This window comes from Oculina patagonica, chromosome 1 (genome assembly GCF_052425735.1).
Source record: "Oculina patagonica isolate OP01 chromosome 1, crgOcupat, whole genome shotgun sequence".
NCBI classification, from domain to species: Eukaryota; Metazoa; Cnidaria; class Anthozoa; order Scleractinia; family Oculinidae; genus Oculina; species Oculina patagonica.
In genome coordinates, this window is record NC_135758.1 from 11,685,380 (window position 1) to 11,699,296 (window position 13,917).

The 13,917-nt window shown below is 37.2% G+C and overlaps 1 protein-coding gene across 2 annotated transcripts; it reads right to left on the reverse strand.

Moving 5' to 3' along the window:
* Positions 1 to 4,638: 4,638 nt before the first annotated feature.
* LOC144655577 (uncharacterized) lies at positions 4,639 to 8,603 on the reverse strand. 2 transcript variants are annotated; one of them, XM_078515834.1, is made up of 4 exons: positions 8,453 to 8,603; positions 7,445 to 7,529; positions 6,731 to 6,778; positions 4,639 to 5,209 (listed from the first exon to the last, which is right to left on the reverse strand). In XM_078515834.1, exons 2-4 carry the CDS (start codon positions 7,523 to 7,525, stop codon positions 4,781 to 4,783), a joined length of 558 nt encoding a protein of 185 aa, XP_078371960.1. In that variant the 5' UTR covers positions 7,526 to 7,529; positions 8,453 to 8,603; the 3' UTR covers positions 4,639 to 4,780. The 2 variants fall into 2 exon arrangements, with proteins under 2 accessions (XP_078371960.1, XP_078371971.1); XM_078515845.1 differs by lacking the exon at positions 6,731 to 6,778 and having other exon boundaries at positions 8,453 to 8,601.
* Between the last annotated feature and the right edge of the window lie 5,314 nt (positions 8,604 to 13,917).

Sequence of the window (13,917 nt, forward strand, 5' to 3'; positions counted from 1 at the left end):
ACTTTCTAAGAATATTCAAGCACTTTTAAATTGCATTTTCAATCTGGATTTACGTCGTAATTATTGTTTAATTAACGTACCGACTCCTTGTGTTGTCAAAATTTGTTCCAAATTCGCCAGTTGATTCGCCAGCTATTCATTCGCTTGTGGCGACGTTTTTTCGATGCGATACGAAGTTTTGCTTTTAACCCTTAATATGCTAAGTCCGGATTATTCCGGGATTTGGAGGAAAGGCCATTCAACCACTTATGACGTCACCAATTTACACGTCAGCAGATTTTTGTGACGTGCAACTTGTAAAGTTTGGATAGATCTTTCCACAGGACTGTCCGTCTTGACTATTGACTGCATTCTGACAGAGCTAATCGAAAAAAAAAAAAAAACGTGATCAGTTTTTGGTGTAAAATTGGTGCTAAAACAGGCCAATATGCCCGTACTTGATCATGGTCTACTTTCCAGGGTTTTCCATTGATTGAGATCAAAACTTTTCAGGCCAGTAGAAGGGGTGCACAGAGTAAAAGATAGAGAAAATAAGAAAGAAGAGAAAAACGAAAAGGAAAGGAACAAGGAAAAAAATCGGAACGGTTCAGCAAAAAAAAAAAAAAAAAAAAAAAAAAAAACTGTCCAAATTTTGGCTTATGCTTATGCGCCAAGTAAAATGTTGTACATTTTTACATGGAAATTGCATCAAAAACCTACTGCAGTGTCAGAAAGTGCATTTCTAGCAAAGTTTAGAGAAATTTAGGACCGTAGAGCCAAGAAAATCGATTAACGGTTAAAAAAACCCTGTTATTTGGAGAAATTTCAGCATATTAAGGGTTAAGAGAACAGGTCAAATTTCTTCCTAAAGCGCTTTTTTCATGTAATTGCAATTTAGGGAGCAAAAGCAACCTGAATCGAGCGAAATTTCGCATGATTTAGGGTTTTAGGTATTTTAGCTTAAGGTCGCGGGGGACACCTACAGCATGAATAAATTCATGAAGCGAAATTTTGCTTGACCTGCATCATTTAAAACGCTTATTTCTCGGCTGTTATTGGTGCGATTAGGCTCAAATTTTACAGAGACATACAGAAATGATAAAAGATTATAAATGTGATCTTTTATTTGGTAGATTGCACTTAACGGCGAAGTAACAGCCTCGATCGTTAGTTACAAATTGGGAAGAACTTGATTTTGGGGCTGAGTTTTCGGAACGAGTAGGAGACAGCACAATGTGATCTTGTCAAAAACTAATCAGTCAATACCTCTAGGGTGTCATAACAGAAGCGGATTTTTTAATTTAAAGTTTGCCAGAAAGTTATGGTAAATGCGCAAATTTGAATATAATGCCTTCTCTCTATTTTTAAAAGCGCTCTTTTAGAATTCCGCTTCTGTTATGACACGCTACAGTATGCCTAGTTTACCTCTCTGCAGTGGCAGCTCACGAAGTTCTGTATCCGCGCTGTATTCTCAGCCCCAAAATTGTCGGAAAAGTCCAAACTTTGAGATTTCTGAAGGTGTCCTGATCAAAACACGGTTTCCAAATGGAAATTATGGTAATTATATTCCACGCTTGAATGGTGAGAACAATGCGGTTTTTTTGTAACAAAAAAGACACGATTGTTTATCAGTGAATATTATTATTATGATAACTCTGAGTTACATAAATATTAGGCCATAGACTTCCTTCAACCTAACGAATAAAGTTAAGCGTTGTTGTAAATTGGGTAAAATCTCTTAATAGTTCAAGCATTTTTATGTTTTAGAAATCAAATAAAAATGGGTTTTTTTCAGAACCCTAATTTACTTTTGAGTTAACATTTTGTTCACAAACAATTCCACACGTGAACTCATCAAATCACGCCCGCGCTCATATTTTTATGCAAATACTCGCTCGTTAATTAAGTTGTCGATGACAGTCGTTGCACTTCGTGCATACGCTTTAAATAAATGCATAATGATAAGCCAAAGGTGTCCCCCGCGACCTTAACGTAATTGTAACACAGTGTGTTTATTTAAACTAGTATACCTAAATGGTAGAAGTGCTGCCAAATAGTCCAGTCATATATTGATAAGACCCATCACAAATTGCAACAGAATTTATTTCTTCACTATCCATCTCAGAAAAGTGTCCCGATCAACATATCAAAAGTCTAGAAAATCTACGAAGGGGAAGTGACTTACTTATACACATACCGCTATTGTACAGCATGAAAACAAGGCTACATACAATAACCTACTCTAGATGTATTTCTATCGCAAATTACTAATGTCACAAAAAGAAAGATTGATCCAGACATCCTCACAAGTTCTAATCACTGGGTAGGACAAATGAATCACGTTATATCCTTTTGCCTATACTTTTCTAATTTTACAAATAAGCCTTAAAAATCAGCAGAAAGAACAAAACAACTTTCCTCATTACTTTTCATGATGGAAACATCACCGGCTAATTGAAATAAAGTAAAGCTATAATCTAGACACCAGCAGACAGTGTCAATGGGAAGGATGCATGAATCAAACATCATCATCATCGTCATCAACTTCACTTTCACAGTCATCCGGCTGGACAGAGGTGCAACCTGAGCCCTACACTGACCACAAGCAGCGAACACTCTAGTTTTAGCTGGTAGTAGAGTGACAAATGAGAGAGGAGAGAAACCTCCATCCCCACTGACTCCCCCGTCAAGACTTTAAGAGTGGTGCATATTCCCGCTCGAATTAGAGATATAGCATAAGGGATGATGATCCCGCGTCACCCTTCAGACCCGGGAAATTAAAAACCCCGGACAGGGCCCACCAAGACAGAATTAAATGAGAGAAAGGCGGACCAAGGAGAAAAATAAAAATGTAGTCGCGGGGCTTTCTTTCTAACAAAGAGATGGCGCGAAGCTAAAGTAGGGGAGTAAAAACGCGGGGGATGGGGGGAGGAGCGAAGGAGGGACCTAGAAGAAATGAAAAAAAAAATTCAGTTATGGGTGGAGTGATATAGGTCTGACCTGGACGACAAGCTCGTAGTTTCTGCTCCCAAACGTTAGAAATGGGGTAGAGGACGAGGAGTAGGCGTGAGTGAAAAATGATTTCTGGGTAAATATATAAAAAGATACGCCAGCTGTGAGGCGGATACTGTTTTTTTAATTAAATAATAAATTGTTTATATACAGCTGTAAATTTTGCCTTTTACAGAAGGTCTATAAATATTTTTTTCTCCCTTTCTATAATAGAGGATTATAAATTTGCAATGTGATAGGTGACCACTTTTATTCGCTAAAATGCTTGGACTAAAAGGGGAAGAATGATTTAGTAGTATGCTTGCAGTAACTGATTTAGTTAAGGCCCCTAGCAAAAATATGGTATTATGCCGAAAAAAACAAAAGGGACAAAACAAGAACAAATAAAAAGAAAATACAAAAAGTTAAGAAACTATTTACAATTTTACATCAAATAACGGACTTAAACGCAAAGCCTTCAGCGTTCGCATTGTGTCGGGGATTGAGTTCCACGCCTTGCTTACATCAGGCTACTTCCCCTATTGAGTGGCATAAAAAGTCACTGCAGTAAAATTAGGCTGAAGAGAGCTTCGTGTCGATTCGAGTGAACTTTTTTCTTACAAAATTTGCCTTGAAAAGCAGAGTATTTAACATTTCAGTTTACTTTGTGCGCGCTGAAAATCCAAGATGTCACTTGTTTGAAATCCTGCATTGCGCTTGGTCACATATCAAAACGCTGCAAAACGCAATCAACGAGGCCGACAAATTGGCGCTCGTTTCTGGTTTGGCCTTTGGGTACAATAAATTCTCGTACTAAAAAATAACGAGAAATATTTGCGCATCATGGACATTTTTCATTGCTATATATTTTAACTATAAAGATTACCGAAAAAACGGAACAACATTTTGGTGAGTGGCACCATTATCAAGTATGTGACGAGAAAAAAAACTAATTTATACTGAAAGTAAAGGTCGAAATAGAATAAATTAAATTGTAACTGTTCAGCGTTCATGTCATTCCAGTGAGGTGTCAAAAATGATAATGAGAGCTTCGTCTGCATCTTCCGCCATTATTCACAAAGCATTAGCACAAAGATCACATTGAATTCCACTGCACATCCTGAATCTTCCATTCGCGCATAACCACAATTCCTTGCGCCTTTGATGCGCATCCTAAATCTTCCTTTCGCGCATAACCACAATTCCTTGCGCCTTTGATCTTTCCGCCGACCACAATTCCTTGCGTTTTGAAGAAAAAAGCGATTGCAAGCCCTTTTAAGTAATCCTTTTGCCGATTGAGGCTGCCTCGCTCGTTCGCTTCAGGCTCACTTCGCTGCGGCAGCAATAAAGTTTTGTCTAGGAGAGTTTGTTGCCAGTATTTCTCTTTTTATTATTGAAATAGCGAATTCGCTTGTAAAGCTGATGTCAAAAACTCATTACCGGTGACAAAAAAAAGAATCGTATCTTTCAGAGGATGCTAAGGGTTATCTACTAATCAAATAGTAATTTTGATGCGTCTTAAAAGCGCTAAAACCCAAGGGGTTGTATTATATATGGTGGTGGTGTGAGTTTGCTTTTACGTCCAACGGTTAATTAACGAAGGCTTATTGGGCTACTAGGTTCCAAAAAAAGGTTTGAGTTACATAACTTAACACAAAGAAAGAAGGCTATGATCTTGACGACTTTTATTTACGTTCTTTCTCAAAAAAACAATTACAGAGAAATTATAATCCGGATGTTAAGTCTTTATTGTCCCTTACTACGTTGCCTTATATTTCACTGCCTGAGTTGGTAATACCAAACTGAATGCTTATTTTCGGCAGCAGCAGAAGCTGAAAGCACCCCCCTTGGATTCCAGGATTTCTTCGTCATTAGATGACGCCTCGCTTCTTCCATATCCCCTGTAACCTCGGTCGCATCCGTAGTTGTAAAAACTACCCACATCCTGTCCATTTTCAGTGGCCTTGCCGACTTTTCCATGGATGGAGACCTCTGCATCGCAGTGAGTAAAAACCGTCTCGGAACAAAGCTGGTTGCAACTTTTCGGTCCCCGGCTATCTCTATTCAACACGGCGTTTACATGGGTACCAGATCCTCCCGTGGGGGTACTTCCTCTGCAGGCAGCGGCGGCCGCCATGTGAAGAGCCTGCCAAGCCATGTCGTATGCTGATGTAGCGGGGTCGTCTTCAGACAGATGGACGTCTTCAGCTTTGGGCAGCTCAGTTTCAACGCCGCCATTCTAAAAACAAACAAAATATTAAAACCAAACTTCTATGAAATTAAAGAAAAGGCCAGAATTCAAGCTAAAACAAGCACATCTTAACTCTGAATAATAATTTTCAGACTGAAAAAGTTTGTATGCTGCAAAGATCATTTCTTTCATCTTATATTTCAATAACAGCTTACATTTATATTTATTTCAAATACATGTATGTTCACACTGTACCGAGGAAAGCACGTTAACAGCTGGGGAAAGCACTAAAGCAAGGAAATGACCATTGAATGACCGTTGCACTTGCCAGCTTAGATCCAATATCAATTTTAGCTGCTTTCTCTTGTGCACGATTACACAGCAAGGAATTCGCAAAAGAGGTTCATGCCAATCAGCAATGTAATGCCATTTTGGGTTGTCTTAGTTCTTCATGGTTGACCCATTGGGAGGCTTCTTGTGTTCTTCTTTTATTTATTTTACACGATGATATCAATTACTTTCCAGGCGCTTTAATTTCCCTAATTCTGACGGCTTCTTCGACGTCGTGTATGCCCGTGTCTTAAGAACAGCAAGCAGTGCGAGGGAGTTTGCCGCATACTCCATCAGCCCCATCCATACAACGGTTATTTAAATTTGACGCAATTTAAAATCTCCGATCAACGTAGGCTATTCGGATCCGAAACGAATTTTTCAGATATGCCTTTAAAGACCTTTAAAGCGAAATTTTGCTAGCAATGTGCATTTCGAATTCTGGACACCATGGGTGCTTACCATTTAGCCAAAAAACCCGGAAATTTCGGTTGGAAGTCAAATGGAACAGCAATTTTCCGGAAATTCCGTTCGAAAATTGTGGAATACGTTTTGAGGTATTCCTTTTATTCCGGTTGGTACGAACCGTCGGAAATTTTCTTACCATTTGAACGAATCTTCCGTTTCCAGGCCCTTTTAAGCACCTCCGCGCGGTTTTAGTCGTGTTTACAATATGGCGTCTTTATACCAATTTGGAACGTGTATGTTCACCTCGACCATAGAAATGCCAGCACTTTTTTAACAGGAGAAATAAGCTTCCTGCCTCTGGTATTCCACGTTGGAATTGTTCATGTGTTCATATTTTTTCTCAGGACAGGATCTAAGGCCTGATACTCAGGTTAGCTCGAACGTGCCAATTTTCACTCGACTGCGAAATTCACTCGGTGCGTAGGCGGGAACAGTTACCTCAAAATAACCTTGTATTCTGTTTAAATCGCGTCTCATGGAACAGCTGACGGCAGTAAACAGCATCAGCCCATCTTCTTCGTCAAAAAGTTTGTTTTCTACCTCGAAGTATTCAGCTATATCGACAGAAAACAACACTGAATTTCGCGCTAGATCGAGTGAGCGGGAAGGAACGCCTGGTAGAATAATGGTAAGCGAAATCTCATCCAGTTGGTCGGTATATTCGGAAAATTGCTTACCATTATGCAACGGTCACACCAACCGGATTTTTCTTACAAATGGCATAACTTAACTTTAAAATGCATATGCATTGCTAGGCTACGAGCGGGATACCTTTTTAAACTTTGAAATCAATTCCTTGTTTGCTGTAAACCTCTTTTCCTGAAAAAGAACATTTTTATGTAAAATTCTCCAATTACAATGCAGAAGTCACTATATGGCGTTAATATGGCCTATTATATTACTGAGCATGCAAGTCACAAAATGTGGTCTACCCTCCGTCTATTCTCTTTCTCGAAAACTGTGACCTATCAATTTTTTCTCAGATTTTAATTGTAGCGTTCAAGTTCTTTCTGCGAAACGAAAACAGATCAATTCCTTTGTTTATTTCTATTTTAATTTTTCGTTATCAAATATTTTGTTCTCGAAAATATTAGCTTGTCAAGCTACTCTGAAATTCGAGCTTAAATAAAGTTTTTGTTGTTGTTGTTGTTGTTGTTGCTGTATCACTGGGAATGTGTACTTTGCCAGTACTCTCAAGGCAATTATTAAGGAATTATGCGGTATTTACAAGGCCTTTCTGTTCCTAAACGAATATGGAAACCCCACTTTGTTATTTCAAAATTTACTTCCCCTTATGGTAATCAACAAATAGGCAAAGATTGGTTGAAAATCTATGTTCAGTTCTATTCCGGGGCAATGACCTTAAAGGTAACTGTGGTCATTATTTTCGTTTTGTTAACCCATCAAAGCATTTTACTATCTCAATTTAGCAAATGCTTTTTCATTAAAATGAAAGGGAAAAAAAGTTATTGCGGCACTCTTTACATTTGGTTTCACCGCAGCAATTCCCTCGGCATCCATTCCTTGATGGAAGATGACGACGAACAGAACCAAAGCGAACTTCATTTTTCTGAAATTTGAAAAAAAAAAATCAACAACAACTGCAAATAAACAATGGCAAGTGAAACTGTTCTGTGGTAAAAAAAAAAGAAGAAAAAAATCTGTTTTTTTTTTTTTAATCAAAAATTCTGCAGAAAGCCTTAAAAGGAGCAACTTGAGAGGAATTATACCGCGAAAAATTGTCATTTTATTTAAAGAAGATCTTAGCCTTTCTTTAAGTTCATATTAAAATTAAAATTTCCCATTAATTAATTAATTTGGGGTATAAAATTGTGTCTGAATGCTTTTTGCATTGGCGGGCGAAGAAGTTCTTGCCACTAAAAACTTCAAGGGTTATGGAGAAGGAAACACTTTTAAACATGATGTGTTTAGAAATTGTTTGCAATGTGAAACACATGATAACTGCCGGCATTCAGTTGAGATTCCAATTTACTCATATCGTAAAAAAATAGTTTACCACTACACAATGTGCGAAGACGCAAATGAATCCACTCAGATCAAAACAACATGGCAAACACACAATTCGTCACTTTCATCACATCCACGCGGCTTTCAGAAGAATTTTTGCTTCAACTGACAAACTTGTACGTTGGTTTACAATGAAATTTTGTTCTAAATTTAAGAAATTTTAAAGACGCCGTAAAGATGCCAGTCTTCTAGAAATATCCCCTCTTTATTTCTATAGGGCTCGAATGATAAAATGAAGTACAAAAACGACATTCCAAGTATCTTGTTAAGTTTTTCCCTTAGGCGATTTAGAAAAATATATTCTGTGGTGCAGCCTCTTTATATAACGAAACAAAAAGGAACGGGTTTCAGAGAAGAACTTTTCTCATATTATTCAGTTGACGTTGGTGTAGGGCAAAACCAAGCGGCCGCCACTTTATCGCCGAGCTGTTTAAGTTGTAAAATAGAGCTACAAAAATGTCTTACCGTTTTAGTGATTTCTCGTTGAGCTCTTTTCCTGTGAAGTCAAAGCCAAAAGCTTGTGTTGCAGTTTAGGTCTCTGTCGAGAACTGAACGCCGTGCGTGGCTTTGTGTCCTTTAAGAAGTCTTAATTTGGCAATGATAAAACCAACAATGTAATGTGAAATTGACGACTAAAAATTGGAAACGTGCTGTTTACTGTTCAAACTTCACTTGCCCAGACTGGACGGCGCCAGTAGAGCTTGAAAACAGCGCATGCCTGATTGAATTTATCTAGGGTGGGCTTCTCAATGTTTACTAAATGAAAAAAATATCGTCCAGCTTAAAAAGTATATATCTCTTGTTCATTATACAAATTCTAAAAACGTTAGACCGGCCACAAAGAGTGTGAACACCAGCAAGCTTTCCCACATTTGTATTTTCAAGTTTATGGCTAATGTTGTGCTTGAAAATTTCGTTCAAAGTTCACAATTTTAAACAAAAGACGACAAAGACTACGAGGTGGGGGTGACAAAGCAGATTTGTCAGTTGGTGTCTAGGAAATCTTCCCTAAACTTAAAAAATTTGCTATATGAAAACAAAGTTTCGAGACGACGAAACGTGACCGTTTAAGCCAGTTAGTCATTAAAGGAGACACCTTCTGTCAAATTTTACCAGACGTTTCGTGAAAACATTTTCTCTAAAGGACACGCAAAGCTATCCTGAAAATTTGCTCAAAGGACGCCCAAAAAATTTTAACACTACAGGTCACGAAATAATTTGGTATAATTATTGGGTACCTAAACGAACTATTTTTCAAATAGCAAGAAATTTCTCATTTAAAAATATCGAAGTTTTGGAAACTGACTAGAAGCTGGATATTTAAAATAGCCACTTTTAGAACACTGCAGGAAATTGTTTCTATCAAAGTAAGAGTTGGTGAGATTTCTGATGAATTGTTTCTATCAAATATGCATATATTTCCCAGCAATGAATTTGAAAATATCATTCTAATAAGCAAAAAGTGGCCTTATTGATCTTCAGATGTTTTGTTTGTGAAAATTCAGTTCCAAGACGATAAAACACACCCGCTTAAGCTATAAGTCAATATTTTTCGAGAAAAGACACGCTATAAAAGCCACGCAAACTTGTGCCGAAAATTGTTTACACTACATTGAGGTCACGTAACGATAAGACATCCTTACTTATAGCGCATGCCTGGTTGAATATATCTAGGGTGGGCTTCGCAATATTTACTTAATGAAAAAATATCGTCCATTAAAAAAAGTAATTTTTTTTGCTCGTTGTAAAACTTCTAGCAAATGTTACACGAGCCACAAAGAGTATGAACACCAGCAAGCAGTTCCTACATTTGTATTTTTAACTTTATGGCTAATGTTGTGCGCGAAAATTTCGTTCAAAGTTCACAATTTTAAACAAAAGACGACAAAGACTACGAAGCAGGGGATACAAAGCAGATTTGTCAGTTGGTATCTAGGGAATCATCCCTAAACTTTAAAAATTTGCTTTATGAAAACGAAGTTTCGAGACGACGAAACGTGACTGTTTTAAAAGGTTAGTCATTAAGGAAAACACTTTATGTCAAATTTTCCCAGACGTTTGGGAAAACGTTTGTTAAAGGACACGCAAAGCTATCGTGAAATGTTGTTCAAATGACGCTCGTAACATTTTACTATTACTGGTCGCGAAACAATATAAGATCACTATTTCTAAACGAACTATTTTGCAAATAGCAAGAAATTGCTTATTTGAAATATCGAATTTTTGGAAACCGGCTAGAAACTGAATATTTGAAATAACCGCTTTTTGAACACTCGAGAAAACACTTTCTGTAAAAGACAAGCATACTTGGACCGAATTGTTACTCATGTGGCGCGCACAGGTCACGTAACAATAAGGGATCACTATTGATTAACTAAAATATCCACTTTTCAGGTAGTAAGAAATTGATTATTTCAATTACTTCTTTTTGAAAACCGGCAAGTGATTGCTTATAGCAGTAACAACTTTTTGAACACTGACGAAAAGTGTTTGAATGAAGTAAGTTTTGGTGAAATTTCTGGTAAATGATTATATCAAATAAGCATATATTGTCTCGCAATGAAATGTGAAAATAGGTACCATTTACGTATTAATTTAAAAGAAGCCTGCTTGATCTTCAGAATTTTAAACGCAGCGATTAACCTACTCCTTGATTTTATGGTAGAATACTTAAATAAAAAGAAACAGATTTAATGTTGTATCAACTACAAACAGAAGCCAATTAAGTGTCAGTCCGGCTTAAAGCGGTCCTCTTGACTTCGTGCCAAAAAACGTTTCCTTTTATTGTTTTGCCCGTGAAAAGGCTTTGGTCCATACATACAAAAAGACAATAAATTATTTTCTAGTTCTTATCTTCGCTTTGCTACAGGCCAAAATTGAATTTTGGCCGACCAGGGGCCGCCGACGGTAGTCGAAGGGCTAAATTTCGACCATTTTGTGAAGCGTGCTATGTCCACAAAAATGCACTTGACGGAATATCCTTTGGCACAAACTCGACGACACCTTTATTTAGTTCACTGACGAAACGAGGAAAATTTTCCGAAAATTCTAAGCATGCCAGCGCTTCTGAAAGACACCATACTCTGAGGTCTTTATTCACACGTTAAAATGTAGGTAAATACAAGAGAATAAAACTCAAAAGTTTCAACATATATTGGAGTAAAAAAGCACATCAATGCAATCTTCCTACCTCAATGAACCGTTTTCTACTTTCAAACCGGTGGGTATCTCCTTGGATTGCACGCGAGAACAAATTAAAATCTGCCATAATCAGTGTGTTTACATAATTGTCGCTCGTGCCGAAGCTGATTTGCATAACATTGCACTCGATGAGAAAACTCCCTCAACCGTCCAAACTCGATTAAATACCTTTAGAATATAAGGAAATTGCTTCTTTTGATATTCCTATACCATACAGATCCAGCGCTGAGAAAGAAATTGTGTTGAAGATGACCAGAATACTCGCGGTGTGCGAGACTCCACAAAGTAAATATTGACGGTTTCACTGGTCGCACTTGTCCCAATATTGTAAGTTCAATTCGCTCTCGTAGTATCTTTAGGGGAAGAAGAAGAGTCGTAGTTCAGATCACCTTGTTAATCGTCTAGAAATTAAGACGTCTGTTAAAATCCTTGGAATTCATTTCACGTACGATTTATGCGCCAAACGAAAGTTAAATTGTGACGATCTGATTAAATCGATCAAAGAAAAGTTAAGAATCTGGAGGTGGAGGGACCTTACAGTTATTGATAGGATTCAAATTGTTAAAACTTTCATTATTCCAATTATCCTATATCGTGCAAGCATGATATGTCTAGACAAAGAATTCTTAAACAAGGCAAATAGCATTATATTCAATTTTATCTAGAAAGGAAAAGATAAAGTCAAACGTTTAGCGCTTGTTAGCGATGTCGAAGATGGCGGACTCAAAGCTCCTCATCTCGAATCCATTATTAGAACCCAAAGAATTCTTGTTTGCAAGAGACTTGCAAACGAACAGACCAGCAACTGGAAAACTATTTTATTGCATTACCTTAAACCTGTTGGTGGCATATTTATCCTCTGTTGCGACTTTGATGTGAAAACTTTGCCTATCAAGCTTCCACTCTTTTATGAAGAATGTCTAAAATACTTTTCAGAATGCTCTGTATCGAACAAAGCCGTACAGAACCTATCAGCTGCTGATATTTTAAAAACTGTCCTTTGGAATAATAAAGCTATTTGCATCAATGGCAAGTCTGTATACAATCACAAGCTAGCCAGCATCGGTATACGTAAAATAGGAGATTTAATAATCGCTGAAAATAATGAACTTATCACGAAACATAAGTTACGTGAATTAAATATCTCCCCATTAGATGCCTTTAGACTCACTTGTGTCATCGAAGCCATTCCAACCGAATGGCGAAAATGTCTAAAAACGTGTCAATATATTACTGCGAAGCCATTCAACCTACAAGACCAGATGCAATTACATTTAAACGGACAAGATGTGCAGATCTGTAAAGCTGTATCAAAAATCATTTACCAGGAATTACGTGATAGGATCATCACTCCACCTACAGCGCAATTCAAATATAATGATCTATTCGAAAACGATGTGTTGGACTGGAAGCAGATATATAGCTTACCGCATCGAGTTGCCCTGGACACAAAACTGCGCGAATTTCAATATAAAATTTTAAACAGATGTCTCGCAACGAATGCTTTTCTTTGCAAAATCGGCATTTTGTCATCTCCAGCTTGTTCTTTATGTGGAGAAGCGGACGAATCCCTCGAACACTTGTTTGTAACTTGCCATTATTCTGAAAATTTTTGGGGGGAGGTTATTAAATGGATTAGCAGCCTTGACATTCAAATAGTCTCTCTTTGTTGTAAAGATATAATATTTGGGATAACAGTCTCGAAAGAAGAATTGTTTGTAAATCACATTTTATTAATCGCGAAAAAATATATTTATTCTTGCAGATGTGATAAGCTTAAACCTTCTTTTTTGGTGTTCCTTGCTAAAGTTAAGACTATCTACAAACTAGAAATGATGGTAGCTAAATCTGGCAACAAATGGCCAACTCATTTAAAAAAGTGGGGCAAGTTTATAAAAGTGCATCAAACTGATTGTTAATTATTATCGCAGAGCGTTTTTTTTTTATTATTTTTTTTTTATACTTGCAATTCATCACTTGCAATTCAATATACTTTATATAATTCAATTATTTTTCACAGAGCTAGTATACCTGTAACTCCCAGGTGGTACAGTGTGTGTGTGTTTGCGTGAGTGTTTTTATTTATTTATTTATTTATTTATTTTTTGGATATTTGTGTGTTCGAATTGTAATATAAATATGTATGTTATCTTTTGTGTGCTGTAAAAAAACCTTTGAGTATGAAATAAATATCATTAAAATACAAAAAAAAAAGAAAAAACAAAGTAAATATTGACGGTTTCACTGGTCGCACTTGTCCCAATATTGTAAGTTCAATTCGCTCTCGTAGTATCTTTAGGGGAAGAAGAAGAGTCGTAATTCAGCCATTTAATAAATATAAAACGTGTTAAAACGACAAGTCCCGGGGATTGAATTCTGACAACACGAATCGATCATGCAAAGACAACTTATAACTTTACGTCCAAAAACATCACTTACAGGTTGGACCAGGTTGCTTACTGAGGAGGCGTAGTCGCCAGATACAATCAACAAGCTTCATTAGTAGAAACTCAGCTGTGTTCTATTGGAAATCCGCGAATCTGATTGGTTCTCCCACTGTTTTCTATTCGCCGATAGAAAACAGTCGCGCGCGCGCGTAGCTCTCTAAGCGGTAAATTTTCTTGATTTTTGTCTTCAAAGTGCACAGTATTGTAGGTTTTGGACTGCAATCATTTGCAGTTTCTACTAAAACAATTAGACTACTCGCCCTCGTTTTCTATGAGCGATAG

Bases quoted from the DNA above. Each gene is read 5' to 3' on its own strand.
- LOC144655577 (XM_078515834.1), bottom strand. From the start codon at position 7,525: ATGAAGTTCGCTTTGGTTCTGTTCGTCGTCATCTTCCATCAAGGAATG. The intron at 6,779-7,444 runs GTAAAGAGTGCC...GTTCTTTTTCAG, and splicing joins TTGCTGCGGTGAAACCAAAT to GAAAAGAGGTTTACAGCAAA. The intron at 5,210-6,730 runs GTATCCCGCTCG...GTTTGTTTTTAG, and splicing joins TGATTTCAAAGTTTAAAAAG to AATGGCGGCGTTGAAACTGA.